Source organism: Microplitis demolitor, chromosome 3, assembly GCF_026212275.2.
Source record: "Microplitis demolitor isolate Queensland-Clemson2020A chromosome 3, iyMicDemo2.1a, whole genome shotgun sequence".
Taxonomy (NCBI): Eukaryota; Metazoa; Arthropoda; class Insecta; order Hymenoptera; family Braconidae; genus Microplitis; species Microplitis demolitor.
Genome location: NC_068547.1, coordinates 2,692,757 through 2,720,753, shown reverse-complemented (window position 1 = coordinate 2,720,753; position 27,997 = coordinate 2,692,757). Strand labels below are relative to the sequence as shown.

The following is a 27,997-nucleotide window of genomic DNA, read 5'->3' as shown; positions in this document are numbered from 1 at the left end:
GCATTGCAACGGAGAAGCATCCTCCTTCCTTTGGTGGTTCAAGTAACATTATACCGAAGAGGAACAAGTACACGGCAAGAAGATGATGAAGCTCTTGGTGTTGGCCCTCACGGGCTTCTGTCTGACCCAGGCAATGGTAATGGAAACTCATACTGCTGACATGGACTTCCTCCACAAGCAGAAGAAAATCTACGACCTTTTCATGTACATTGACCAAAGCGATTTTCACGGAAGCGAATGGTACGAAACTGGACGCAACTACGACATCGCCCAACACATGGAAGATTACAATGACAAGGTATTATTACTCATCTTTAAATAATTTATTCATTTATCTAATACGTATTTATATTTTACAGATGTACGTCCGGGAATTCATGTACAGATTCAAGTTGGGCATGCTCAAACGTGGAGCCCTCTTCTCAGTCTACTACAAGGAACACCGTGAAGAACTTCGCATCCTGTTCAAACTCTTCTACACCGCCAAGGACTTTGCAACCTTCTACAAGACTGCTAGCTGGGCTCGTCACTACATGAACGGTGGAATGTTCGTAATGGCACTCACCACCGCTGTCATGTACCGTCCCGACTGCAAATACATCGTATTGCCACCAATGTACGAAGTCTACCCACACCTCTTCTTCGACAACGAATTCATCCAAGAGGCTCACTACTACTACATGAGCTTTGGTAATTTATTTATTTATTCCCCAAATAGATCAGTAGTTCCTTTTTCTAACGATAAATTTATTCAAATTATTAAAGGCGCCAAGAAACCAATGAGTGAAGGTTACTTCAGCGACTACTTCATGATTGACAAAAATACCACCAACCAATTCATGAAATACTACATGGACAAAGAATACGAGCTGTCATACTTCACCGATGATGTTGGTCTCAACAACTACTACTACTACGTCCGTAACGTCTTCCCATTCTGGATGATGCTCAATGACATAGAAATGCCAAAACACTTCCGCGGAGAATTCTACTACTACGTCCACCAGCAATTGATGGCCCGCTACTACCTCGAACGTCTGAGCCAAGGCTTCGGTGAGATCGAAGACTTCAGCTTCTACAAATCATTCGCACCTGGATTCTACTCAAACCTCGTATACGGAAACGGTGTTGCCTTACCAAGCCGCGACCGCTACAGCGAAGTACCATACTACAAATACAAATACATCAACGAAATTGACAACATGGAATCCCGCATTTTGGAAGCAATTGACAGTGGATACATCTATGACTACGAAGGCAAGAAATACGAACTCTACAGCACTGAAGGTATGAACTGGCTCGGTAACCTCATTGAAGGCAACTACGACTCACCCAACATCAAATTCTACGGTGCCATCGACGCACTCTACCGCGACATCTTTGGATTCAACTACGACTGCAAGCACAAGAACTGCTTCGTACCCAGCGCTCTCCAGATCTACAGCACCAGTCTCCGTGACCCAGCTTTCTACAGACTGTACAAGAGAATCATGGGCTACTTCCTAAGATACAAAACCCAAATTCCAGCTTACACCCGCTCAGAACTCGAGTTCCCAGGCATCAAGATTGAAGACGTCAAGGTTGACAAACTCGTTACATTCATGGAGCCATACGAATACTTCATCAACAACGCCGTCACTGTTGGAAGCTACAAGGAAGGCATGAGTTTCAGCATGAAGGCCAAGAAATACCGTCTCAACTACAAACCATTCACTTACCACATCAACGTTATGAGTGACAAGAACACCAAGGGTATGGTACGCATCTTCTTGGGACCATCCATGGATGACTACTACTTCAAGGAACAGAACTACATGTACTACGACTGGTACAACTTCGTTGAGCTCGACAAATTCATGTTTGAATGTAAGTTGCCACCATACTATTTTTTGCAAATATTATTTATTTATTTATTTATTTATTTATTAATAAATATAATTTAAATTAATTCACAGTCAAGTCTGGTATGAACATGATTGAACGCCACAGCACTGACTCAATCTACACAGCCAAGGACTTCATGGGAACCGACATGTTCTACAAGAAAATGTTCAAGTCCATGGAAGGCAGCGAACCATTCACTTACCAAAGCAAGGTCTACGGATTCCCCGACAACTTATACTTGCCAATGGGTAAAGTTGGTGGTATGCCATTCAAATTGTACGTCTTCATCTACCCATTCGAAGAGAGCAAGGCCACCTACTTCGACTTACCAATGTTCGGTAAAATGTTGTACGATGGCAAACCATTCGGCTTCCCATTAGACAGACCCATGTACCCATACTTCTTCGATCTCAGCAACATGTACTTCAAGGACGTGTACATCCACTACGACAAAGAGTACAGCGACTACCACTTCAAACCTTACTTCCATGAAGACATGTACTCAAAGCACATGGACTACATGAAGTACTCTGGCAACTACAAAAGTATGGAGATGCCATACTCCTTCAAAGAATACCCAGAAGGTCACGAATACAAAAGTTTTGAGCACAAGGGTTTCATGCCCAAGAGCTTCGAGCACCACAAAGGTTTTGAACACTACAAAGATTTCGAACACATGGAAAAACCATACTACTTCATGGAACACGGAAAACCCAAATACTAAGTGTTCTTTTAAAATATGATGACTGCTACTTTTATGGTTTTATGATCAAATCTACGATTATTAATTACTTTTTATATAATTATTGTTAGTTATATATCATTGTAATTTTTAATACTGATATCTGCCTATAAATAAAAATATATATTTCAATTATAATTATTTTATTTTTATATATTTTCCTCCTTCATCTTTGATCCTTTAGTAAATTAAGTTTATAAATTTATTAATTATTATAAATATATAATAACTATAAGATAAATTGTATGATAATTAAATTCATTTATGATTTATAAATATGACAGTTTGATAAAAAAAATTCATAGATATAAAAAAAAGATTTCATTAATTTTAAAATATTTTCAATTTTTTTTTTTTTTGAAAAAATAAAATAATTTGGGCCTTTAGAAATTTAATTAATAGATATGATTGCTAATTAACAGATCATTAATTTGAATAGTTTTTGAATATAATTTATGTCAAAATAATTAAAAAATTTTAATGGTAATTAATTTGAAAAAAAAAAAAAAAAAAATTTTTAATATAATAAATTGAGTTTATAAACTTTTAATTAACAAAGTATCACAATAATTAATTGTAATAAAGATTACTGAGAAATGTAATTGTGAGAATTAAATTTTTTTTTATTACTATTAAATAGTATTATTAATTTTTTTTTACTTCTTCCATTAATTAATGCCAATTTATTTTTCTTTAATAGAGGACAAATTGGTTGAACGTCTTAATAACATGAGCACGCGAGAAATCACGATAATTTTCAATAGCACGTAATACGGATGAAATTATAAAATATCTCCGATGCGTGAGATATGTCAATGAACATATCATGTGATTTTCAATAATTATTGTAAATAAATAAGTGAATTATTGAATAAAAGCATTACCAGGCTCTATTTTATTTATTTGTGTACCCCTTTCCAATTTTTGCCATACTCAAAAATTTTCGAATTATTTGTAACTTTTGTATTCAATTCGTATTTGAACTCTATTTATCTCTAACAAAAATTTGAATAGTTTGATTCGATTCGATACGAATAATTTTAAGTCCGAACTATTCGCACACCCCTAGTAAAGGGCAACACGAAAATTGACCCAATGCCAAAATACCCGCTGCCAAAATAACCGCAAACCAAAACACTCCCAGACAAAATATCTGCAAACTAAAACACGTAGTTTTCAAAATATTTCGATTGCACAACTAGCCCCTTCCTACTTTACCATTACAAGTCTGTGTATTATTTTTCTAAATTTGAAAATTACATTTCGTTAATTTTACACAAGTATTTAATTATCTTTTTGATTTTTTAAGATATTCAACATCTATAAGTATCTTATTTATAGATATGTTGGTTTGCGATTATTTTGGCAGCGGGTATTGTTTCATCGGGTGTTTTGATTCACGGTTATTTTGTCGCGGGTATTATGTCATCGGGTCAAATGTCACGCAGCCGTAGTTAAGTATAAATATTTTGGACTGTTATTTCAGTTGAGATTTTATTAAAAATTTGGGCCGATTGAAATTCCGGTAAAAAATAAAATTTTATACGACAATTATCTGAGAGTCAATCAATTATTATAATCTAAATTGTGTCTTTTATTAATCTATTATTTTTTTTTGTATTATTCATAATTAATATCATAAATAATAATTTATCAATTAAACAAAATGAAAGACTACTATGTAGATGATTCTGCATTTATATTAATGATAATTATTACATTAAATAATGATTTATTGCGATATACTCATCTCGATACTCGCGGTCAATGACCAAAGACCGAAAGTTCCAAAAAAAATAGTGCGCATCAGTAGCTGAAAAATATATTAAACAACTGATTTGAACTACCTGATAAACTATAGATATAAATTACCATCTTGGATTCAGAGGTCATAGATAAATCAGCCCGAAAATTTATTTAAATAATTTAAAAGCCAACTCCAAGCTAATCGCGAAGATAAATAAATATAATAACTATTTTTTGTAGATTTTGAAATTTAAGTATCAAAGGTTACCAACAAAACCCCAGTATATAAAGATGCGTTACAGTCAATGACTCGCATATAGTGAGACGAATATTCGGCAAACTGTTGCTCTGAGGTATTCGCAATGTTCAAAAATTTTGTGGTTTTCGCCACAGCCTGTGTCTGCTTAGCAGCAGCACACAAGCAGGTGGATGTCCACACTGCCGACAAGACTTTTTTGACAAAACAAAAAGAAATTTGGAGCCTTTTTTGGCACATTGATCAACCAACAACTGTCAACTCAGAGCTCTATCAAGTAGCCCGTTCATTCAGCATTGAAGATCATGTCGACGCTTACACCAACGCGGTACTACTTTACCTAATTTTTATTTAAGTTTAACAAACATATATATAAATATATACATTATTAATTTCAGAGCTACGTTCATCACTTCATGGATCTCTACAAACATGGATTGATTCACCGCGATGCCGTATTCTCAATGTTCCACCCAGAACATTACCACGAAGCTGTTGCTCTTTTCAAACTTTTCTTCCATGCCAAAGACTGGGAAACTTTCTACAACACAGCAGTATGGGCACGTTTCAACGTAAACCCCAAATTATTTGGTTACGTTTTAGCTGTTGCTGTAATTCATCGCCCAGATACTAAATACATGACTCTACCACCATTATACGAATTAATGCCACACTACTTCTTCAACAACGAGGTGATGCAAGCAGCTTACCATGTTAAAATGGGGGATGCCAGTAAGTTTATAAATATATATTGTAATATATGTATTGCCGAATTTGGCTATTGATAATTAAATTGATGTTCAGGCGTTAAGAAAGCTATTGGCGTTAAATACCACGAAGGAAGCGATGTCGTAATCCACTCAAACTACAGTGGATGGTACATGATCCACGATGATGCTGAAGAGGAATTGAATTACTTCACTGAAGACATTGGTCTTAATTCTTACTACTTCTACTTCATTCATGAGTTCCCGCACTTCATGAGCAGCGAGCACTCCCATATGCTGAAAGAAATCCGTGGAGAAGTTTACTTCTTTGGACACAAACAATTATTGGCCCGTTACTACCTCGAGCGTTTGTCTCATGATATGGGTGAAATTGAATCAATTGACTGGCATGAGCCGATCGTTACTGGTTACTACCCAACAATGAATCATCCAAATGGTCTTCCATTCCCCCATCGTCATTCATGGACCCACGTTCCTCATCACAAATTTGATTTAGTCCACGTAAATATACTGTTACTTCTAATAAGTAAATTAATTAATTTATCATAATCATAACTATTGGGGGTTTTTTTTAGGATGCTGAACAAATGGAAACTCGCATTCTCGGAGCCATTGACTCTGGAGTATTCTATGATGCCAGTCACCCACCAAAGGGTGTCAAAGTTTACACTCCAGAAGGTTTTAACACTCTTGGAAACTTGATTCAAGGTAACGCTGATTCAATCCACAGCAAATTCTACGGCAGTATCGACCATATCTACAGACAGATTCTTGGTTTCGGATTGAAGCCAATTGACAAAAACCACTTGGTTCCAAGCGCCCTGGAATACTCGATCACCAGCATGAGAGACCCGGCATTCTACCGAATGTACAAAAAAATAGTAAACTATTTCCTGAAATTCAAAGAACACTTGCCCCAATACACTCATGAAGAATTAGCATTCCCCGGTGTTAAAATTGAGTCAGTAGCTGTTGACAAGCTTCTTACATTCTTCGAGCACTACGACTCTATTATCAGCAATGGTATGCCCGTATCCTCACAAAAGGATGCTGAAACAACGGTTATCAAGGTTCGCCAGCACCGTTTGAATCACAAACCATTCACTTCCCACATCACTGTCAGCAGTGACAAAAATGTTAAGGCCGTCATCCGCATGTTCTACGGACCTAAGTACGACGTACATGGTCACGAAATTGACTTCGTTGACAACTGGGTTAACTTTATTGAACTTGACCAATGGGTTGTTGATCGTAAGTTATTATTAATACTCTCAATACTAAGTTTCATTAAAAAATTACCAATTCAAAAATGAACTAATGTTTGTTTTTTTAATCTAATTGATTTCAGTTAAATCTGGTATCAACAAAATTGAACGCAGCAGCCACGAATCTATTTACGTTATTCCTGACGAAGTAAACAGCGCAACATACTGGAAACATATGATTAAATCTATGGAATCTGACGAACCAATGACTTACAGCTCTCAACTTTACGGTTTCCCAGACCGTCTAGTTTTACCTAAAGGTAAAAAAGATGGCTTCCCAATTAAAATGTTCGTTTTCGTAAGCGAATACGACGAGAGCCACGCTTTCAAACACGAGTCTCCGATCTGGGGCAACATGATGACTGATGGAAAACCCTTGTCATACCCTCTGGACAGACCTGTTGTGCCTTACGAATTTGATGTACCTAATGCACATTTCAAGGATGTCGTTGTCTACCACAAACACGTCGAAGAGCTTAATCTTACTATTTAATTCCAAATAATTATTATTGATTCATACATAAAGATTGTTCATTTTTTAGTTTATTAAGATGATTGGTTTGAATTGTATTGATGATTTAATGATATTTTAAAACACAAATAAAATTAACATTCAATTGGAAAAAAGTATTTTTTTACCTCTGTCCTATTTTAATTATTTTTGTTATTTAAAATATATGTTTTTAAAATTGAATTTAGTAGTGATTATATAACTAAAATTAAATATAAATATTTACTTAATAATAATAATGGAAAAATTCATTAATATATTTTTCCAATGTTAATTATGAATTAATCTTCCTTAATTATTTGATATATCTTTATCTCTGTTTTTTTCAGTATTAAATAATTAAGTTATTGTTTTTATTTACTTAAAATATCATTAATTATAAATAATGAATTTTAGCTTGTGATAAAACTATTTTTCTACAAAATAATATCTACCCCTTTTATAGATAATATTTTAATGAGCCTAATCATGTTTGTTTTCTCGGTAATACGACATTTGACCCAACGACAAAATAGCCGCGACGAAATGCCCACAACAAAATGCAGTTTTTAATGACTACAATAAAATATTGTAGGTATTATAGTGACGCGTACTTTATCGTGGGTATTTTTTAATTAATTTTTTTTGTGGGTATTTTGGTGTACGGATGTTTTATCGTAAATATTTTTGTGTACGGATATTTTGGTTTGCGTGTATTTTATTTTTGGATCAAATATTACGTAGTCGGTGATAGACTCGTGACCCCAAGACTGGCTCGTTATGATTAGTTACTATCAGAATACTATAAAAATCGACGGATCTAGTGAAACGAAAACACTTTTTTTCAGCAACTACTGCGACATAGTTGCACCCGTTCATTATTTTCATAATAATAGCATTAAAAATGCTAAAAGAAGTGTTTTTATTCGCCCTAGTGGCGATCTATATTACAACCGCTAATTGTTCTTTCTATTATACAGAACTAACTGCAGACAAAGATTTTTTGCTTAAACAGAAGAAAATTTATAATTTATTTTATCATGCTTCGCAACCGAATGTCGTCAATGAAGACCTGTACAAACAAGGATTAGATTACAGTATTGAGGCAAACATTGACTCCTACACCAACAAGGTATTTCTCATAATTTTAAATGTATTTTTAATTTAATTTGATTAACTATTATTAATTTATTTATTTGTTTATCACAGGAAGCTGTAAACGATTTCATCGAATTATACAAATTTGGATTTCTGCCGCGAGGAGAATTATTTTCCGTCTACTATCCAAAATTATTAGCGGAAACGAAATCACTTTTCAAACTCTTTTACTACGCAAAAGATTTTGATACTTTTTTCAAAACAGCTCTTTGGGCACGAGTTAACATCAACCAGGGAGAATTTTTTTTGGCACTCTATCAAGCCGTTCTTAGACGACCTGACACAATTTACATTCAACTTCCTCCACCCTACGAATTTTATCCCTACGCTTTCTTCAACTCAGAAGTTATAGAAGCTGCGAAAAATGTTAAATTATACAACAAACCTGGTAATTATACGGCTCAAAATAATATTTTGACAGCTGTTTAAATTGTTTATTTATATATTTTAGACACTCTTGAAGGAAATTCTTACATAATTCACGCAAACTTTTCTGGCTGGTACCTAAACCGTGACTATGACACTGAAATGAAGCTAAAATACTTTATGGAAGATATAAGTCTCAACACATATTACTTTTTCTTCCGTGAAAACAATCCATTCTGGTTGAGCTCCGACGAATTCGGTCTAGACAAACACTCACGTGGTGAAGAATATTTATACGGACACAAGCAGTTATTTAATCGCTACAATTTGGAACGTTTGGCAAATGGTCTCGAGAAAGTTGAAGATTTCACCTGGGACAGTGAATTTTACCCAGGATACTATCCAACAATGGTTTATCACAATGGACTCCCGTATCCTCAACGTCCTCACTGGAGCAAAATTCCTCAATACAAGTACCCATTCCTCCATGTTAGTATTTAGTTATCAAAAAAAGTAACTTTTAGTGTAAAAACACAATAATAAATAAATTTATTTGCTGACAGGCAATTCATGATGCAGAATCTCGAATTTCCGGCGCTATTGATTCTGGAATAGTGCTTAGTTCTGAAGGCAAACCAATCAACATTTACACTCACGATGGTTTGAATATCTTGGGTAATTTGATTGAAGGCAATGAAGACTCGTTCAACAGAAACTTCTATCGCAGCATTGACGAGTTTGCCCGAAGGATTCTTGGGTTTAATCTTGAACCTAAGTCACAGTATCAAGTAATTCCAAGTGCTATGGAGTCATTATTCTCGTGTATGAGAGACCCGGCTTTCTACAGACTTTACAAGAGAATTGGTTACTACTACTACAGATACAAAGAGCTTTTGAAACCATATCCAAAAGATGAGGTCGTATTTCCCGGTTTGAAATTCGAATCTCTGACTACGGAAAAATTGGTAACTTACTTCGATTACTTTGACGCGACAATTAGCAACGGATTGCCTGTTCATGATCAAAAAGAAGCTGATTCTTTATTCATAAAAGTTCGCCAGCATCGTCTGAACCACAAACCATTCAATGTAAATATGATTATTAACTCAGACAAACCTCAACCAGTAGCCATTCAATTGTTCCTCGGACCAAAGTATGACGGACAACATAATTTGATAGATTTCACTGAAAGCTACCGATACTTTTATGAAATAGACTACTGGGTAACTGATCGTAAGTATTCAATTTTTAATTCACCCAAAAATTATTGAAGCAAATGATTTATAATTTTTATTTTCCTTAAAAGTAATTGCTGGAGAGAACAAACTCGAGCGCAACAGCCACGACTTTTTCTTCTTGATGCCCGACAAGGAGCCAAGTGAAATTTTCTACAAGAGAGTCGAGAACGCTCTCGAAGGCACCGAGCAGTTTACGTACAAACAAAATCTATACGGATTCCCAGAACATCTTTTGCTGCCAAAAGGCAGCCGAGCCGGTTCAACTTATCAATTATTTGCATACGTCAGTCCAGTCGCCGAAGTAATTAAATACAAATCCCGCGTTTTTGGAAGCTACATGTTCAGTCACAAAGCCATGGGTTTCCCACTTGATCGGCCAATCTACTATCCTCACTTCCAAGGACCAAATATGTTTTTCAAAGATGTTAATATTTATCTCAATCTTGACGTCGATCCCAACGCCACTGTCTAATAATCATCATTCAATTATTCTCTCTCTTGGCATTTTAATTGGCCAAAAATGTTAATTATTAAATCATAAATATGTAATCATTTTTTTAAAATTTTTGATTGAAATATAAAGCGTTATTGTGTCAAAAAAAATTTATAATTGACAATATTCAATAAGTACTGGTATGTTATGGCGGTTTTATAGCCGTATTTATGTCATTGTGTAACTGTATCGTCAGGTATATAACAGTACATCTAAAACGCACGGCTACACCCACTATTGAATTCTTTAGATAGTTATCTCGTTAACTTTTAAACTTTTAATTTTATTTAAATAACCACAAATACAAATTTATATATTTGCTGATAAATTTTTTGCCACTTATAAAGTAAAAGCGGAATATTTAAATAATTAAGTGATTCTACAATAAAATTAAAAGTTACTGAATTAATAATTAAACAATTTATAAGTAAATATAGATATGAATAAATAGTAAATCGGGTTCGTAAAAATGATCGAAATTTTACGGATGTTTCCGGAAGTCGATATCTTGTAGTCGGTCAAGGTCAAACACGTTTGATGATAATTACCAAGCTAAGTAGTGAGAATGTGGAACGTTAACCTGTTGTAGAGTCTGGGGGGGATAGAAATACCGAAGAATCAGGTAGAGGTAAATGCCGTTCGTATTGAAACTTGAGTTCAAGAACTTCAGTATTGCTATGACCGTCAGATCTTTAACAATTATCAACTTAAATTCATTCATACAATCTTATCTCGTATAAACATTCATATTTTGCAATCACCTACTGTTCAAACTTATCATGGATTTTCGAACGTTTGTCGTAAGTATTTTCTTTTTTGCCATAAATTCAATTGTAATTGAATTAAAATTTTTTTTTAATCAAAAAAGTTAACAAACCCACACTAATTATAATTTTAACTAAATAATTTTTTAAAAATTAATCATCAATTAAAATAAACTCAATAATTTATTTAATAAGTTCATGTTATGATTGATGTTATAAAATTTTTTATTATGATTAATTATTATGCAGGTCGCGTTAATGAATTAATGATATCGCTTCCGTGTTAGTGTATTTGATATAGCGGTTTTGAAAGTATCTACACTATTACTGTAACTACAGGAAATCTATATAATGCGTAGAGGCAGTAACAGTTACTTGGGATTTTTCCGAAGCATCATTTATAAACCAACTTATTATAGATAATGTAGAGCCTAACATCACTAGATTGTAATTAATTTCAAAGGTATTATCTACCACAAGTAGGTTAGCATCCTTGTTCAAGTATCCGGATTTCTTAGAGAAATTGAATTAATAACTTTAATGCTAAAACAAATACGAAAATAATTATCTAGTAAATTTTACTCGTTAATTGTGAAGTAAAATTGGGCCTAAATAAATAATTGCTCTTCCATTTTTTAGATAGTGTTCAATTATGGGGTAGAAAAACCCAACCTCGAGTAATTTTTAAGTAAAAAAGAGTAAAAGATAAAACAAAAAGAATGAATTTTTATTCTTTCCGTATTTATTTTGGTTTTGACCCGGGTCTACTCTAAATTTGAGAGTAAATTTTATCAAAAAATTATCTCTGTGTACTCTGAAATTTTCAATATATTTTTCAAAAATTTAAATAATTAAATACTTGCTCTCGGTAATTTTATTAATTTCACGTGACTCAAATTAAATCGGTGTATTTATATCTTTATATATTACTCACGTATAGATCACTGATGTAAGTACCGTTAAAAACCGAATGCTAATGTATAAGACATGTCTTATTTTGTAACGGAATTTTATAATCAAATGAAAATAAAACGTGTTTATTTATATTTTTTTTTTTACGGCTGTTGTTTAATGAATTAATTTAAAATTAACAGATGATACTTGTGTGCTGCTCGACATTTGCCGAGCCAAGTAGAAGTAAATTGGGGTTGCATGTGAATGAGTCATCGTCAACTCAAGAAGAAGAACCGCCTGAAGGTTTTTATGCTTTTGTTGAATCTCCGAATGCTGAACCGCCAAAAGTAAGACCGCCGCCTTATATTGACAGTGACAAAGAATGTTTTGGTATATTATGCACTTAATATTTTTATTTTTACATAAAAATAAAGAACGATGAATTTTATTTTTTTGACGGCTGTTATATTTTTAGACACTGGAAAACAAGAACAAGGATTCGTTTCAATTCACAACGTTTGCGGTGATTTGAATAAAGGATATATTCCACGAAATCCTATGAAACAAAATGTTGCTGGATCTTCATATCCTTTGTAAGTTTTTTTTTTAAAGTTATATGGAAATTAATTTAAATTTTAAAAGTTAAATAAAATTTTTTAATAATTTTTTTTAGTGAATTGATTAAAAATCAAACTTTGAAATTCTTGAGCAAAACATTACCCATTTTAAAAGCAGATGATTCATTGCCGATAGTGGCTAAAGTCCAACCATTTTCACAAAATTCGTAAGTAGTAAATCTACAATATATATTTTAATTTTTGAAATTAATATTTATATTGATGAATAAATTTAAATAATTGACTAAAAGTGTACACACGGATGAGAAACGAAGTAGAAGTAAAAGAGCCGCTGAGTCATCAGCAGCTATAGATGCCAATCGTAATGGTCGTAAATTTTGTGAAAACGGCGGTGGAGTGTGAGTATATATTATGTATATGTATATATATTTAGTGTCAGAATAATAGAGACAGATAATTGAAGAGAAAAAAGTTAAACAATAAATTAACACTTGCAGAATGTGTATGCTTTACAAAGCAATTCAAGGAGAGCCATTAGCAGCGTCTGCAGCTGAACGACGTGACGAGCCAGTATCTTCGCCAGAGTATCGTCAGCGCACGCCTCCACAAGAAAAACCCGAGTATACTGGCCCACCGACACCTTGTCCAGCTAAAGTTGAATATGCAACTCCAGTTTTTGCTAAAAATTACCAAGGAATCTGGCGCTACGTTGTCCAGATACCTTATGAAGGATATTTCACGCAGACAATCGAGTTGACACGCTGCATGTACGACAATTAATTTATTTTAATTTTTTAAATGATGATTACAAGTAAGATTCGAATATTTATGAACAATTGAATGTAATTTAGGCAATCGAGGTGCCATTATTTGGATGGCGGATGTCTTTCATCACCTAGATGGACAAGTTTACTTGTTGCGGAAATTTATTATCCGGACACTGTAATGGAAGAAAGTCCGAATGGAAAGTTCCCAGGACCTCGTGAACCAATAGCTGCTAATTCGCCGCCGCCAGTTCACGATTATCAAAATTTCCAAATGTATTTACAGAAGAGAGCCGGCGAAAATGAAGGAAGAAGTAGTTCTAGCAATCAACAACATCATTGTGATGGACACGATGATATGGGATGTTTCCGGGTACTTATTTATATTTTTTTTTACGGTAGAAATATATTTTTTGATTAAAAATAATTTATCAATAATTAAAATTTTGAATTTAGATTCGTCTGTACTACGACTGGTTTTTGGTGCCCGGAAGTTGTAAGTGCTGGCGACCTGACTACTTCAATCGTTATGTGCGTCGTACTAATGTTAATGCCGATTTGTAAGCTGGTGCTTTCAATACGAATAATAACGCGCAATTATTTGATGTGTAAGTAATTGTATACAAGGATTGATATTGACTCATTGTCAATATAAAAGTATCAGCAAACATATATATTTTTGTTTGTAAATTTATTCCGTGTTGCTGAGTTTAAAAGTAATCGGAGATTAAGAATTGACAGTCTCAATGACAAGTAGTTAAAGTTATATTTAGTTATCACTGACTTATATCTGTTAAATGATGTCAATTGTTACGATATAAGTCTGGAAATTTTTTATATATCTACAGATATCATTGATATGTAATTACGCAAAAAAAACTGACTGATGGTTACTGTAATTAGTTTTTTATACTTTTAATTATTAATACACTGTAAAAAATTTGCGGAGTGAACGCGGGTTAAATTCCGGAGTGATTGCAAAGCGGATGACTGTTTATTTATTTAATTCTCTCGGAGTAAAAGTGGATTTAAATAAAATCCAGATCCCTTCGAAATCACTTCGCTGAAAAGACAAACTCCCTATTTACTCTTTATGCAGAGCGGGATTTTTAAAAAACTTCAGAACTCCAAATGAATTCAAATTGAAATAAAATCCGAAATAATTCCGAATTCACTACCGATTTTGGACAGTATAATTAAATTAGATTCTAAGAAATGAAGAGATTTAATGCTGAAAAGGTAGAAATTAAGGAATATAAATCCTGAAAAAAAATATTTTACCTTTTCTGCATTGATCACTTGAAATATGTGATCAAGTATTTTTTATAAAAAAAATTATTGGTTACTTTTTTATACGTATTACTTTGTTTTATATTGTGCTATTTATTAACTTAATAAATTATTTATAATAAATCGAAATAAAAAAAATTTTATATTTTGATACACTGACCCACTTGCAAATTTGTTTAATAATTTTTTTCCATGATAATTTTTAAAAATAATAAATGTTTACAAATATGCGATAAATAAGTTGTCAAAACGATTTCACGCATACGTGAATCATGAAAATAATTAAAGTTATAAATTAACTGGAATTAACCGGATTTTCTCTCGTGATTTGAAAGTGACTGTGTCTGGTGTCCACTTAAAACATATTTATCTCATCTTTTTCCTCATCTACAGCATATTAAATAGTATTATTATGTTTATACAGAATAAAAATAATTATATTTATCATATGATCAAACAATGAGAATAAGAACAAACATATATTTTTATTTGTACTCCAGCACGTGATTGTGGTCTTGGAATAAATTTTAGGATAAGGTCAACGTCACATGACAGCTATAAACTCTGATACTTTGTTATTTAGATGATACATATATTTATAAAAAATTCATGTGTTCATACTTAAAACAAGTATCATCTCCAAGTAAAATTTTAAATTCACAAAATATTACTCGTTGCGTAGTAAATCCGGGTGAAAAAAAAATGTTTCCTCGTGACTGGTCGTTTCTCCCTTTACTTGGTCAATCGTCATGTGACAATTTAATTGAAACTAGTTGACCTCACAACCAACGATTCACGCAACTTATATATAAACATATATGTATACATATTAGTAGACAACTTCGTAACATATATGACTTTTCTCGAACTCTCATCACGTGCTTTCAATCTTCGAGACTCGCGCAAAACATTTTATTCTTCAAGTACAAATTACCGATGTCAATAACCGCTTATTCAAGAACATACACACACTTACTAGACTATTTATGTATATACATTTTATGCAATATTTTATTGATCTATTAATCAGTTATCTATGCAAATAAATCTCATAAAAAAATATTTAATTAGCATTTAATACCGAACTATTTAATTAATCACATTTATTAACTAAAGAGTTTTCAAATTTTTAAAAATGGATGAGTCAAAAAAATGACTTAAAATTCTTTTAACCATTCGGAGATTTAATAAGCGCGTATAATTTTTTGATAACAATTTAACGTAAAATCAACTGAGAGTTATGATAAAGATTAAAAAATATAATGTTTGATTCTCGTGACCGTCACGAGATTGCTGACGATGATTAAATTATTTGTTTCCAGCAAACAAGATATTTGATAATAAATATATTACCAAATCCCGTATTATTATTTCTACGTTAAATTAAATTTTGTGTTACTTATTACACATTTTTAAATAAATTTTCCAAGTATTTAAATTAACGGAGTAAATATTTTCAAAGCAAAAGCCAATCAAAAAAATATCGATATTTGATCAGTTTGTCTTTCTGGTTTATCTATTTGTAAACTTCTTCGATAACAATATTTTAATATTACACTATAAATTATCATATTTTTAAAAAAAAATATTTAAGATCAAATGTCATAACTGTTTTTAAAAATAATGTTGACTCAATAATTAACGATAACATGTCTAGTCGTATTGACTCGTGTTATAATTTTTGTACAATTCATAATTATGTTGTTTGCTTACATCAGAACTGGTTTAAAGTACAATTAGTAGTTTATCCAAAAGTCAATTTTAAATATTATTCCAAGTCTCTTTTAATTTATATATTTATTTACATTCAACTAAATAATATTAATTTTATATTTTTTTTCTAACTTTCCCATGACGCACAATTACTCGAAATTTAGAAATTATTCGATAACTTTCCTTGTTTCTCAGAATCACTGACGCACTTATTTATTCTTTTACCATCTATTATTTTCCTTAACTAATTAATTAATTAAACACGACAATTAAAAGGAAAATAAAGTAAATAATTATGAATTAAATGAACATAAAAATTTTTTTAGTTAGAATTTCTCATCACTAGCTAGCTCGGCCGTTATCTTTATCTGGCAAATTAGCGAGCTAATGACGGACATGATGTAAAGAATGATATTATCAGTATATTTATGGTTATGATTATAGCCATGATTATGATTAATAATTAATATCACGAGGAACGTCAATTAAATAAATAAATGTTTATAAATGCTGCGAGTTCTTAAATTCAAATTTCCCATTCGCTTGTTCACCAGTGACGTCTGTTAATATTTAACAAGTGGGGATGGGATTCACTGATACAAAAGGACAAAAGTGGGGTAAGTTGTCTTGTGATTCAGGAAAACACGGCTAGAGATTCGTTCTAACCATTTATACAACAGTACGTTAAGATATCTACTCAGTTTTTATTTCGGCTCATAAATTAATATTATCTTATTTTTATAATAATATATATAAATTTATTTTATAAAATGTGCTTTGAATTAACACGTGGCTAGATGGTCATTAAATTTTTTTTAAACGAGTGTTTGATAAAAAAAAAAAAAAAACTGTGTGATATTACTGGTAATTAACGATTATTAATTTAATGATGTATAAAAGACTAGTTTTTTTAAAAAATATGAATTATATTTTTAGACGGTGATTATGAAAAAAAAATTTTTTTTATCTACTTACAAAGACTTATTATAATGAATAGTGAATTTTAAATGTTGATAAATAAGACGTCTCTAAGTGTCACGACTTGTCATCGATAATTATACGGACAAGGTAATTTATTACAAATTTCATTTTATTGATCTTTAATTAATGATAATCGACTACTGATAATTGATTTACACAAATGGTGATTTAAAATTTTTTTAAATTATCAATTTTTTTTTTTTTTTTTTATTGTGACAGAATAAAATATTTGTCGTCTAATGAATTATTTACAAACATTATTTAGTGTCTAATAATTATTGTTTTATATGCACAAGAATTTAAACAGCAGTAAAACATCATGGCTGACATATAATTTACTGTTTCTCCTTGTAGTAAATCAGTACTCAATTTATTGGCAAATAAAATTCAATTTTATATTTATGGTTTTTTAAAATCTTATAAAATCTCAGTGGAATATTTTAAAATAAAATAAAAATTGTAAAGGAATTTTTAAATTATTAAATAGTAATTTTATTTAACGATCTATTTATCAGAAAATTTATTAATTACAATTTAATAGTATCAATTACAACTGTCCTTTTTTTTTTTAAATGAATCTAGTAACCGTGTTAAATATTGATCGACATAAAATTTGAAAGTTACGAAATGACCTGATTATTACGTAAAAATAGTTGAAGATGTTATTATTTTTATTTTTTTATATATTTTCTTGTACATGTGGGCTCACGTAATCAACTATAGAATAATATACGCGTATACTTGTAATTTTAAGTAAAAGATGGATCCATATTGACAACAATATGACAAGATAAAAAATGTTATAAAAAATAATTTATACGTTTTAAAACGCTGGTAATAATATAATAATGTATTTGCCTAATGATTTCCTTGGACTTGATGCAAATGCCCATTAGCAGGGTCTATAACCTGCAATTGATCCCCTCTTTAATACTATAAACTTCACAACCAACTTCATTTCTCTTTATACCTCTACAATAAATCACAGCCGCTTTAATCTTTTGCCCGCGTCTGACTTTTTATCTTAATAAAATTTTTTTTATTATTATTATATTCAAATATTTACTGTCACTCGTAAAAGAAAAAAATGTTTCACTCAACATTATCTGTAAAGTGTAACGAGTTTTAACCACGTGCTCTATCGCTGTTTCGTCACTTTGTTTATAATTATTAAATTTTTCATGTAAATAATTTAAGTTATTTTTTTATCACTGTAATTATATTTTAAACCGGTTTAATTTTTGTAAAAATAATTATATTTACTCAGATGTAAGAAAAAAAAGTGTAAATAAACCACGTGTTTTTTATTTGTATGATTGATTATAATGATCGATATAACTTGATCGTCTTTATAAAAAGTCGAGACCATATATTATATTTGAAGACTATAGATAACTGATTGATCGTCTAATTGACCGGATGACTCATCAGAGATGTTGATATAAATTAATCCGGTGCATTTACTTTGTTTTTCTGTAGTGAATTTTTCAAATTTTTCTATGATGACCGCACGTGATTTTAATTGCAAAAAAAATTAAATAACAAATAACTAGAATTTTTAATTACTAATTATTAAATAATGGAAGCAAACGTTGACTAGCAAAAAATAATTGAGTTAATTAAAGTTATTAATAAAAAAAACTGAACGTGATGTCTGTTAAAATTATCAAACAAGTCTATATACCTATTAATCGTATTATCTTATGAGAATGAGGAAATGTGTTGGATGATCTCAAGTAATTACTAGACCCAAGGACACTTGTATTATTATACCAGACTATAAATTTGTAGATAAATAAGTTCGTAAATGTATCAATTGATTGACAATTGTGAGCATGTTTTAAAAGTCAATATTGATAATAAAAATATATCTATATATATTTTTTTTTTTTTAACAACCAATACATTGAAAATATGAATACTGTCAAGCAAATACCAGTTTTATCATTTAAAATAATTACACTTAATTTTTCAGCCATGTTATAAATTAATGTGCATAAGCATTTGTCAGTTGAAAAGATAAAAAAAATAAAATAAAATAAACAAACAACAAAGGACTGAGTTTGAATTTACAAAATAAATATCGAGGCAAGTAATTTAAATTACCAAGATGAGAAACGGAAAAAAAATATATGAAATGAACGGGAAACCTTTGAATGGATATGTCAATAAGGCGATGAACGAATCACAAGAAAATTTGGGCATCGATAAACGCGACTCTTATGAGCTTCAGAGTTCAATTTGTGAAGAACGTCCTGATTTGCAGTGTTCTTATGACCTAATCTGTGAGTTTTTTTTTTTATTATTATATTTTTTAGTCATATATATGAGTTTTGAATTTTTATTATTATTAATTGGGTGTTGGTTAATTATTTTTGCTTCCGATGAGGACATTTGAAAAGTAAGCGTTTATTAGAAAAAAGTAAGACATATTTTTAATCCACGGTTTTTGTAAAACAAATAATTTTTGTATGCTAATTTAAATTGTAATTTAATTGAAAAGATTTTTGAATAGATAACTGATTATGGATTTTGTTTAAATGCAGAACAATAGATAATTAATCAAATGTAAGGTCATATTGAAATTAAAATCTATTTGGTTTCAATGCATACATTTATATAATTTGCATTTCAAATCTGATGTTAACAATATTCAAGTTAACTTCATTCAAATATTTATTATCATAAATCATCAATTAATTGTTTCTATAAAATTTTGAAAAAAAATTTTTTTAAACTGTGTCACATATTTTCTTACAAGACTGAATAAACAGAACTATTAAAAATAAATTACATATAATAAGAGTTAAATGGATGTAAACATAATCAAAAACACAGATCTGACATGATTTCATTTAAAAATTTATCAAGACTGATGGATTAATAAAACATAATTGTACTTTAATGCCAAATAGTTAATTAATAAATTTATATTAAATAAAATAATTATTTGAATTAGTGATGGAAGAGCCAGGAGATGATAGCGTCAAACGAAAAAACAATTTTGTCAAGTCGATTTGTGAATACACAGCGCACCGAGTCAAAAAAACGTGTACAAAAAAAATGTTGTACAGGCGGCTACCAATTTTGGGATGGTTACCCAAGTACAATGGGGACGATGCACTTGGTGATATTGTTGCTGGTATAACTGTCGGGTTGACAGTCATCCCACAATCATTAGCTTACTCAAATGTTGCTGGGTTACCTCCGCAGGTAATTAGCCCATCATGACTTTCGATCTGTCAAAAACCTCGTGGTATCAATTTTATAATTTGAATAAATATCTATTGCAGTATGGATTGTACGGCAGTTTTTTGGGTACTTTTATATATATATTTTTTGGATCCTCCAAGGATGTTCCTTTTGGGCCAAGTGCAATAGTATCATTGCTAACTTATCAAACAGTGGCGCAATTAGACTCCCCTGTCGAACACGCTATTCTTTTATGCTGCCTCTGTGGTATCATACAATTTTTCATGGGAATTTTTGGTCTAGGTGAGTCATTAAACTCTGCTGAGAAATTATTTTTGTTTGAAATGTTATGATGTCATAGTAAAGCCGGACTATGGCTACCTAACGGAAATTTAAATAAAATAGTAAAATTTACAATGGCTACAGTAACTTTTGATGTAATCGTTGTGAATTTTACTATGGCCATAGTAATTTTTGTTTAGTTTATTAAAATTTCCATTAGGTGGCTAACATGATCCGGCTTTACTATGACACCATAGCATTTCAACCGAGAATAATTTCTGTGTAACTCTTATCTATCAGTCACTAGATTACTGACTCATTTTTATTACTCATTACTTGTGAATGAATGTTGTTTATCTACTTACTCTTGATAATATTGTTAAGTAATTTTGAAATAGTAATAAATTATGATAACAAACTTTAGATATTTTTCTCATGAAATAATACACTAATAAACTTGATACAATTTTCTAACAAATTAATTAATTATATATAATTTTAAATAGGATTCCTTATCGACTTTGTATCAGGACCAGTAAGTTCTGGTTTTACATCAGCAGTCGCGTTAATTATTGTAACATCTCAAATAAAAGATATACTTGGAATTCAATCAAAAGGCTCGACGTTTTTAAGTCTTTGGCAAAGTATCGCTGAAGGGATTCATCAAACTTCTCATTGGGATACTACTCTAGGTGTTACTTGTATCGTCGTTCTACTTTTTCTGAGGGTAATTATTAATTATCAATTAATTAATCTATTTATTAAATAAAAATTTTTATTTAAATAATTTTAACTGGGTTATTAGTACGTCGCGACTATTAAAATTGGTCCAGTTGACGAAAACTTGAGACTAACGAAGCATCGTGTGCTAAATAAACTACTCTGGCTCACCGGAACATCAAGAAATGCAATATTAGTTATTGTGTGTGGAGTATTAGGTTATTACTTTGCCTCAAAATCACCATTTAAATTAATAGGTAAATCACAATTAATTTATTATAAATATATATATCAAAGGTTTCGATATTTTAATATATAAATTTCATTTTTATTTAGGCAATTTACCGGGAGGAATGCCTACTGTTAAATTACCACCGTTTGGTTTTACCAAAGATCAAAATACTACACTAACATTTATGGATATGTGTTCAAATTTAGGTAGCGGGCTCATTGTTTTGCCGCTTATTTCGCTTATGGAAGATGTAGCGGTGTGCAAAGCATTTAGTAAGTCGTTCATTTAGTCATTTTAAGTGTAATTATAATCAGTAAGTTAACGAGTTCTTATTAATAAGTGTATAATATAAAATATTTTTCTAGGTAATGGAAAATCAGTAGATGCTACACAAGAATTAATTGCCATTGGATTAGCAAATCTTGGGTGTTCATTCGTACAATCATTTCCTGGTACCGGTTCACTTAGCAGAAGTGCTGTTAATAATGCTTCTGGTGTTCGAACTCCACTAGGTGGACTTTATACAGGTAATTAATGAAGTCCTGTCTGACTAATTCATTTTTTAAATTAATGATGATTTACTTATTATTATTTTTTTTTTTTTTTTTTTTTTTTTACAGGAATATTAGTCGTACTCGCACTGCTATTTCTCACACCTTACTTCTACTTTATACCCAAAGCATGTTTAGCAGCAATAATAATATCCGCGGTTATTTTTATGGTCGAAGTCAAGGTGATAAAGCCAATGTGGCGAACTAAAAGTATGTATTTAAATGAACTATTTTTTTTACTGCCAATTATTTTTTATAAATTATTAAAAATAAACTAATTTTTTTTTACGTAACTCGAAGCTTGAAATTTAAAAAAACTAGATAATTAAAAATTTATGAAATTTAAACGACAATTGATAATAAAAAATTTTTTGCTTAAATTTGCAACAAGTTTGCCTTGAAATTACCATCTGTTACTTATGCATTTTAATTAGTGTATTGCAGTAGACGTGTGATTAGACAGCTAAACAAAACCGTTGTAGGATTTCATCATTCGTAAGATAAAACTTTGAATAATTAATATCATATAATTTTTTTTCTTTATAGAATCTGACTTAATACCAGGGATAGCAACTTTCATTGCATGTCTGGTATTGCAATTAGAAATAGGAATTCTAGTTGGCATAGGACTAAATATATTATTTATTCTTCATCATGCAGCAAGACCGAAAATTTCATTGGAAAAACTTCGGGTAAAGTTTATTATTTATGTTTTTTTAAATTAATACTTAATAAGTATTAAGTAATATCTTTGATATTATGAGACTATTGTGTAATTACAATTAAAATTACTGATAATTATGCACGAACTTTAATTGTTATTCATGTAAGCAATAAGAAAATAATAATGCTCGGCTGATGTAATATCGAGCTCACGACTTTATTTTTTTTTTTTATTATTTATGAATCGCGATTTATTTATCTTTTTTTTGTTCTAACACATTTTTGCTTTTATAAGGTATTTACATTTTTAACTTTTTTTATTACAGAGTTGCCGCGGCGTTGAGTATCTCATGTTAACGCCAGATCGTTGCCTGATATTCCCGTCAGTAGATTACGTGAGAAATCTCGTGACCAAGTACAGCTATTGTGCTGGTAATTCAATGACACCGGTAGTTATTGACTGCTCGCACATTTACGGTGCTGATTTTACAGCAGCTAAAGTTGTTGAAAGTCTTTCAAAAGATTTTGCTACACGTAAACAACCGCTTTTCTTTTACAATCTCAAACCTTCAGTTTACGCTGTTTTTGAGGGCATCGAACCCACCGATTTTGTTGTCTATTATACGCAAGAAGCTCTAGACGATTTATTGAGAGACCGAGGGTATTTTAAAGAAAAATCAAATCCTTCAGTTGCGTAAATAAGTTATAAAAATACAATTATGTATTTATTATTTTTTTTTTTTAGATAAAAGGTAAGAGACCTAGTTCCCCAATCGGATAAAGGGTCACTTACCTTAAGAGCATTCTCATACAGTGTCCCCACTTTTTAAAAATATGCAATGACTTTCAACTGTCGTAACCGTATTCAAATTTCATTAATTAATTAAAACAAAATTGAAATTTTAATTGGAAAAAAAGACAACGTAATAGTAATTTCGCTGAGGTATAGAATTTTGAAAAAATGTCAATTGTAATTTTTTTTTAAATCTATACTTTGGAAAAATTACTACTACGTTTTAATTTTTAGTTTAAAATTAAAAAGTTTTAATTTTTTTAATCAATTGATAAAATTTTGATACGCTTATGGCAATTTAAAGTAATTGAAAATTTTCAAAAAATAGTGGGCAGTGTCTGAGAATGGCCTTAAGATAAAAAGTATTAGAGTATTAAAAAAAGAATATATATTTTTTAAGATAAAGCATTTACTGAAATATTTAAATTGCAAATAAGCGCAACAAGTGTTTATTGTATAAAAATAGTATGTGTCTAAGTATTTTTTATCAAATCTTAACTTTTAATTAATATTTTAAGTATTAGAAAAAATTTAAAAATGTAATTCGTTAAAATTATTTATTTCATCGCGTAATTATCAAAGTATTAAACTAATCAAACTCCACTTTTTGCATGCTACTTAATTATGTTAATAGATTAACCCAATTAATTTATAATTATTCAAATGATTATATATATTATTGATTTAATTAATCATACATTATACCCAGAGTATTGTATATTATTTTATAAGCGCACGGTCAGCAATAATGTTTGGGAAATACTGTGATAATTTTTTTTTTAAATATTCCAATAAAAAAAATTATCTATTAAATTTTAAAGTTTATGTATACAAGCATTGTTAATAAAAATATATATTTATACACAATATTTATGTATATATATATTTTAAAAAATTTTAATTGCACAGAATAGGAATTATTGTAAAGTAAATGCCAATTTAAATTTATATCGTACAAATATTTTTATTTATTAACTAGTATATATTTACATTAAATCTCTGTTGTTAGCATTTATCTTGGTATTGAGCAAAATCGTGCAGTTTTACAATTATAACTATAATTAATTAATATACTTATATTAATTAGTTTTAAATTAATTACTATTCTAATTTGTAGCTTTTAAGCTATTGTATTTTTTAATATAGATAGTAATTAATGTTGAGTGAATGTTTTACAAAATTTAAACCAATTGACTTCGATCACAAGAATTGACATTATTTAGTATTAATTTTGATTAATTAATAGATATGTTTTAATTAGTCTTTAAAATAAATTTATGACCAACCGAAATCCATACGAGTCAATTGATAGAAACGTTGATTGAATGGTCGGTAGAAATTTTTCAAACGTTGAATTGCCACAGGATTGATGTACGGATGACTACGTCCTTTAGTTTTACCTAAAATGTAAATAGAAAAAAAAAAAAACAAAAAGAAAAAAAAGTAAAAGGAAGTAATTGTAAATAATTGTAATGGTGTTTAATTAAAATAATAATAACAATAATAAAAATAATAATAATTACCGAGACAGTGAGGAATAGCTTTTTGTTCAGATTTCATCAAACATGGAAAACCTTTGGTAGCATTAAAATAAAAGTGTTTTTCCGATATCACACGCTTGAGCCCGAGAAAATCTTGAACTCTTGTTATTTCAATAACTGGGTCAGCAATCAAACGTTCACCAGATACGAATAGTAACTGAGACAATGGAAAATATTGGAGCCAACGTTCTAAATATCGTGCATAAACTCCTATTCTTAATGGCGCCCAATTAGTATCGACTATATTTGAACCGTTTATAAAGGCACGTTCTTCAAATTTAGGTAATTCTGGACGTTTACTTTTTACTTGGGTATAATCAGATATTGCACGTGTTACTGGATCACGGACAACAACTATCAGCTTTGTACCCGGATTCATATGCTGTACTCTTCTTGGGACTTCTGGTGTTACGAAATACGATGGTGTTTTTTCCATTGTCAACTGACCTTCTAATGTCGGTGGCATTCGGTGTCTATTTTTTTAAATTTATTTATTAGTTCAACTCATCATTATCGAAATTATTTTGACAACAAAAATTCTTCGTTGACTTTTTTATCTCGGAAACAAGAATTAATATTCTAAAAGCTGTAACTCGAAGTCATGATATCGAAATTAAAAAAATTACGAAAGTCTCCATCGTAAGATGAGTTCAGTTAATTTAGTATCAATTTTATATATTTTTTTTTTTTGTTACTGTGCTTTTGAAAAAGTCATAAATCAAATTTATTAATTGCACAAGTTGAGAGTTTTTGAATAAGAAAGTGAAGTTAATGAACTCGAGACAACATTTTTCATGGATTTATGATGATTTATAGCCAAAGTCGTCCTTTTTGCTTTGCCATTCAATAAAACGATAATGGACTGACGGAAAGAAATTCAAAAAGAAAGAAACTTTAAGCTCGACTTATAATCTTTTGAATAAAGTTTTCAAAATAAAGCCAATGAATTTTTTTCTAACAGATACTGAGCTGATTTTTACTTTTAAGAATAAATTGACAGCAGAAAAAATTTAATCACTAAAATAATTAAGAGCTTCTTCAGAGCAGACACTTTAAGCTGGGAAATAAAATTTTTTTACTTTGTTACGATAATTGCAATCAAAGTTACAGCTTTTGGAATTTTTACCAGCAGAGATAAAAAAATGATTTTTAAATTTTTCCATGTCCTACAAAAAAAAGCGAACTCCAATTACCTATACCAATGAAATCCCTTAGAATAGTGATGATCAAAAAAATGTATTTCCGATCCAGCAGCCCGAATATCCGGATGAAGTCTTAAAAACTCTAAGAGTGCTCTCGTGCCGCCTTTTTTAACGCCAATTATCAAAGCACTCGGCAATTGTCTACTAGGTATCAGACCTTGTTGACGCAATATTTTGTACTTGGGTGACACATCTACCGTACTATCTTTCAATAACGTCTTATTGTTAGACAACAAAGACACAACTTGAACTTTTGTCGCATTAACATCTAAATTAATGAAACTATCAAGTGGAATTTCTTCAACTTTAACTTCTCTCACAGCAGATGCTCTTTCTATATGGATATGTGCCGCTAATCTTATTCTGTTCAATACTATTCTCCGTGATAGACCACCAAAGGCACAAAATGTATCATTAAAAATAATCCACAGTAGTATTATTATAAAGCTTATAATCAAAATTAATTTTTTAGCCCATGAAGTTCTGCGTAGTTCCATCATTTCATCATACAAATATTTATATATTTTTGTTATTATCATCAGTATTCATTATTCATTGATACAAATTACTTTAAATGTAATTTCATTATAAAAACTCAATCGACAAGTTATTTAGTATCATAATTTCCAGTGGAAATTGATCACTTGTTTATGAATGTGATCAGCATTTCATACAACATTCCGACAATTATCTTTAACTCGTGTTTTTATTTCCGACAATAATTAATTAAGGAAAAAAACACTTATTGTTTCAGCGATAGAAAACAGATAAATATATCAATAAAAATATATATTTGCACTTGTAATAATTTAATTAATGATAATTAGAGTTGCTAACATATTTGAAACATTTGTTTTTATTTAAATGTCTAGATAACGAAATCGATAGCACCTTGGGTCTAAAGTGTGTACACAATAAGAAAAAATAATTGTGTTGATTTAATTGTACAGTTCATCACATTTGAATAATTATTATAACGACAACAGTAAAATAAAATGAGTACTTGAATTCGGTGGAAAATTAATATACCGGCGTACTTTAATATCTAAACGACGTATCATTTTTACGAAGCGGACGCTACTGAATTGATAAGAGCACACCGAGGGATGAGAGTTTGATATAGAGATGTTGGGACTCACAGTACGCTTGCGCTAAATTTTTCCAGGGGTGCATTGGAATTTTTTTTTAAATAGTAAACAGACAGAGCTAGATTAAAATCAGTAATCAAAATTCTGCGTATGATAATCTCTTAATTTATTATTAATAGTCTTTGTTTGTATTTAAAGCTAATTATTCACATTAATACATTTGATACATATTTTATTTTAGAGTATTTGAGTATTTTACTATAAATATGTACATTATTATAAAAGCCTTATCGATGTAATGGTCGAATGTTAAATTATATTTTTAAAACTAATTAACTATGACAGAAAATGTTATTTTATTTCTTTTAAATTTAACGGAATGA

General features: G+C 30.3%; 5 protein-coding genes across 5 annotated transcripts; 4 read left to right on the top strand and 1 right to left on the bottom strand.

Annotated features, from left to right (window-relative positions):
• The first annotated feature begins 8 nt into the window (after positions 1-8).
• LOC103576616 (uncharacterized) lies at positions 9-7,249 on the top strand. Its single transcript, XM_014441232.2, has 9 exons — positions 9-298; positions 360-690; positions 766-1,866; positions 1,956-2,603; positions 4,697-4,956; positions 5,027-5,360; positions 5,433-5,857; positions 5,932-6,607; positions 6,705-7,249. Exons 1-9 carry the CDS (start codon positions 83-85, stop codon positions 7,112-7,114), a joined length of 4,401 nt encoding a protein of 1,466 aa, XP_014296718.2. The 5' UTR covers positions 9-82; the 3' UTR covers positions 7,115-7,249.
• Positions 7,250-7,938: 689 nt separating this feature from the next.
• LOC103576531 (arylphorin subunit alpha) lies at positions 7,939-10,433 on the top strand. The gene is made up of 5 exons (XM_008556783.3): positions 7,939-8,243; positions 8,321-8,657; positions 8,721-9,124; positions 9,199-9,868; positions 9,942-10,433. Exons 1-5 carry the CDS (start codon positions 8,016-8,018, stop codon positions 10,343-10,345), a joined length of 2,043 nt encoding a protein of 680 aa, XP_008555005.1. The 5' UTR covers positions 7,939-8,015; the 3' UTR covers positions 10,346-10,433.
• Positions 10,434-10,786: 353 nt separating this feature from the next.
• LOC103576532 (uncharacterized) lies at positions 10,787-14,815 on the top strand. The gene is made up of 8 exons (XM_008556784.3): positions 10,787-11,166; positions 12,225-12,414; positions 12,500-12,617; positions 12,698-12,808; positions 12,893-13,000; positions 13,100-13,369; positions 13,454-13,739; positions 13,823-14,815. The coding sequence occupies exons 1-8, from the start codon at positions 11,146-11,148 to the stop codon at positions 13,928-13,930; spliced, it is 1,212 nt and encodes a 403-aa protein (XP_008555006.1). The 5' UTR covers positions 10,787-11,145; the 3' UTR covers positions 13,931-14,815.
• A 50-nt stretch (positions 14,816-14,865) lies between these two features.
• On the top strand, positions 14,866-23,940 carry LOC103576534 (sodium-independent sulfate anion transporter). Its single transcript, XM_008556785.3, has 12 exons — positions 14,866-17,233; positions 17,306-17,437; positions 19,326-19,635; positions 20,310-20,563; positions 20,644-20,845; positions 21,331-21,551; positions 21,630-21,801; positions 21,881-22,048; positions 22,142-22,303; positions 22,397-22,537; positions 22,874-23,019; positions 23,317-23,940. Exons 3-12 carry the CDS (start codon positions 19,461-19,463, stop codon positions 23,686-23,688), a joined length of 2,013 nt encoding a protein of 670 aa, XP_008555007.1. The 5' UTR covers positions 14,866-17,233; positions 17,306-17,437; positions 19,326-19,460; the 3' UTR covers positions 23,689-23,940.
• Positions 23,941-24,076: 136 nt separating this feature from the next.
• On the bottom strand, positions 24,077-27,749 carry LOC103576536 (heparan sulfate glucosamine 3-O-sulfotransferase 6). Its single transcript, XM_008556786.3, has 3 exons — positions 26,518-27,749; positions 25,307-25,797; positions 24,077-25,183 (listed from the first exon to the last, which is right to left on the bottom strand). Exons 1-3 carry the CDS (start codon positions 27,063-27,065, stop codon positions 25,059-25,061), a joined length of 1,164 nt encoding a protein of 387 aa, XP_008555008.1. The 5' UTR covers positions 27,066-27,749; the 3' UTR covers positions 24,077-25,058.
• Between the last annotated feature and the right edge of the window lie 248 nt (positions 27,750-27,997).

Coding starts and splice junctions, on each gene's coding strand:
- LOC103576532 (XM_008556784.3), top strand. CDS start 11,146: ATGGATTTTCGAACGTTTGTC. Junction 12,809..12,892: donor CAACCATTTTCACAAAATTC/GTAAGTAGTAAA, acceptor ATTGACTAAAAG/TGTACACACGGATGAGAAAC. Junction 13,370..13,453: donor ATCGAGTTGACACGCTGCAT/GTACGACAATTA, acceptor AATGTAATTTAG/GCAATCGAGGTGCCATTATT.
- LOC103576616 (XM_014441232.2), top strand. CDS start 83: ATGATGAAGCTCTTGGTGTTGGCCCTCACGGGCTTCTGTCTGACCCAG. Junction 691..765: donor CTACTACTACATGAGCTTTG/GTAATTTATTTA, acceptor AAATTATTAAAG/GCGCCAAGAAACCAATGAGT. Junction 1,867..1,955: donor CGACAAATTCATGTTTGAAT/GTAAGTTGCCAC, acceptor ATTAATTCACAG/TCAAGTCTGGTATGAACATG.
- LOC103576531 (XM_008556783.3), top strand. CDS start 8,016: ATGCTAAAAGAAGTGTTTTTATTCGCCCTAGTGGCGATCTATATTACA. Junction 9,125..9,198: donor ACAAGTACCCATTCCTCCAT/GTTAGTATTTAG, acceptor ATTTGCTGACAG/GCAATTCATGATGCAGAATC. Junction 9,869..9,941: donor AGACTACTGGGTAACTGATC/GTAAGTATTCAA, acceptor TTTCCTTAAAAG/TAATTGCTGGAGAGAACAAA.
- LOC103576534 (XM_008556785.3), top strand. CDS start 19,461: ATGAGAAACGGAAAAAAAATATATGAAATGAACGGGAAACCTTTGAAT. Junction 19,636..20,309: donor GTGTTCTTATGACCTAATCT/GTGAGTTTTTTT, acceptor TATTTGAATTAG/TGATGGAAGAGCCAGGAGAT. Junction 22,304..22,396: donor ACTAGGTGGACTTTATACAG/GTAATTAATGAA, acceptor TTTTTTTTACAG/GAATATTAGTCGTACTCGCA.
- LOC103576536 (XM_008556786.3), bottom strand. CDS start 27,065: ATGATAATAACAAAAATATATAAATATTTGTATGATGAAATGATGGAA. Junction 25,798..26,517: donor AAGGGATTTCATTGGTATAG/GTAATTGGAGTT, acceptor TTAAAAAAATAG/ACACCGAATGCCACCGACAT. Junction 25,184..25,306: donor AGCTATTCCTCACTGTCTCG/GTAATTATTATT, acceptor TTTACATTTTAG/GTAAAACTAAAGGACGTAGT.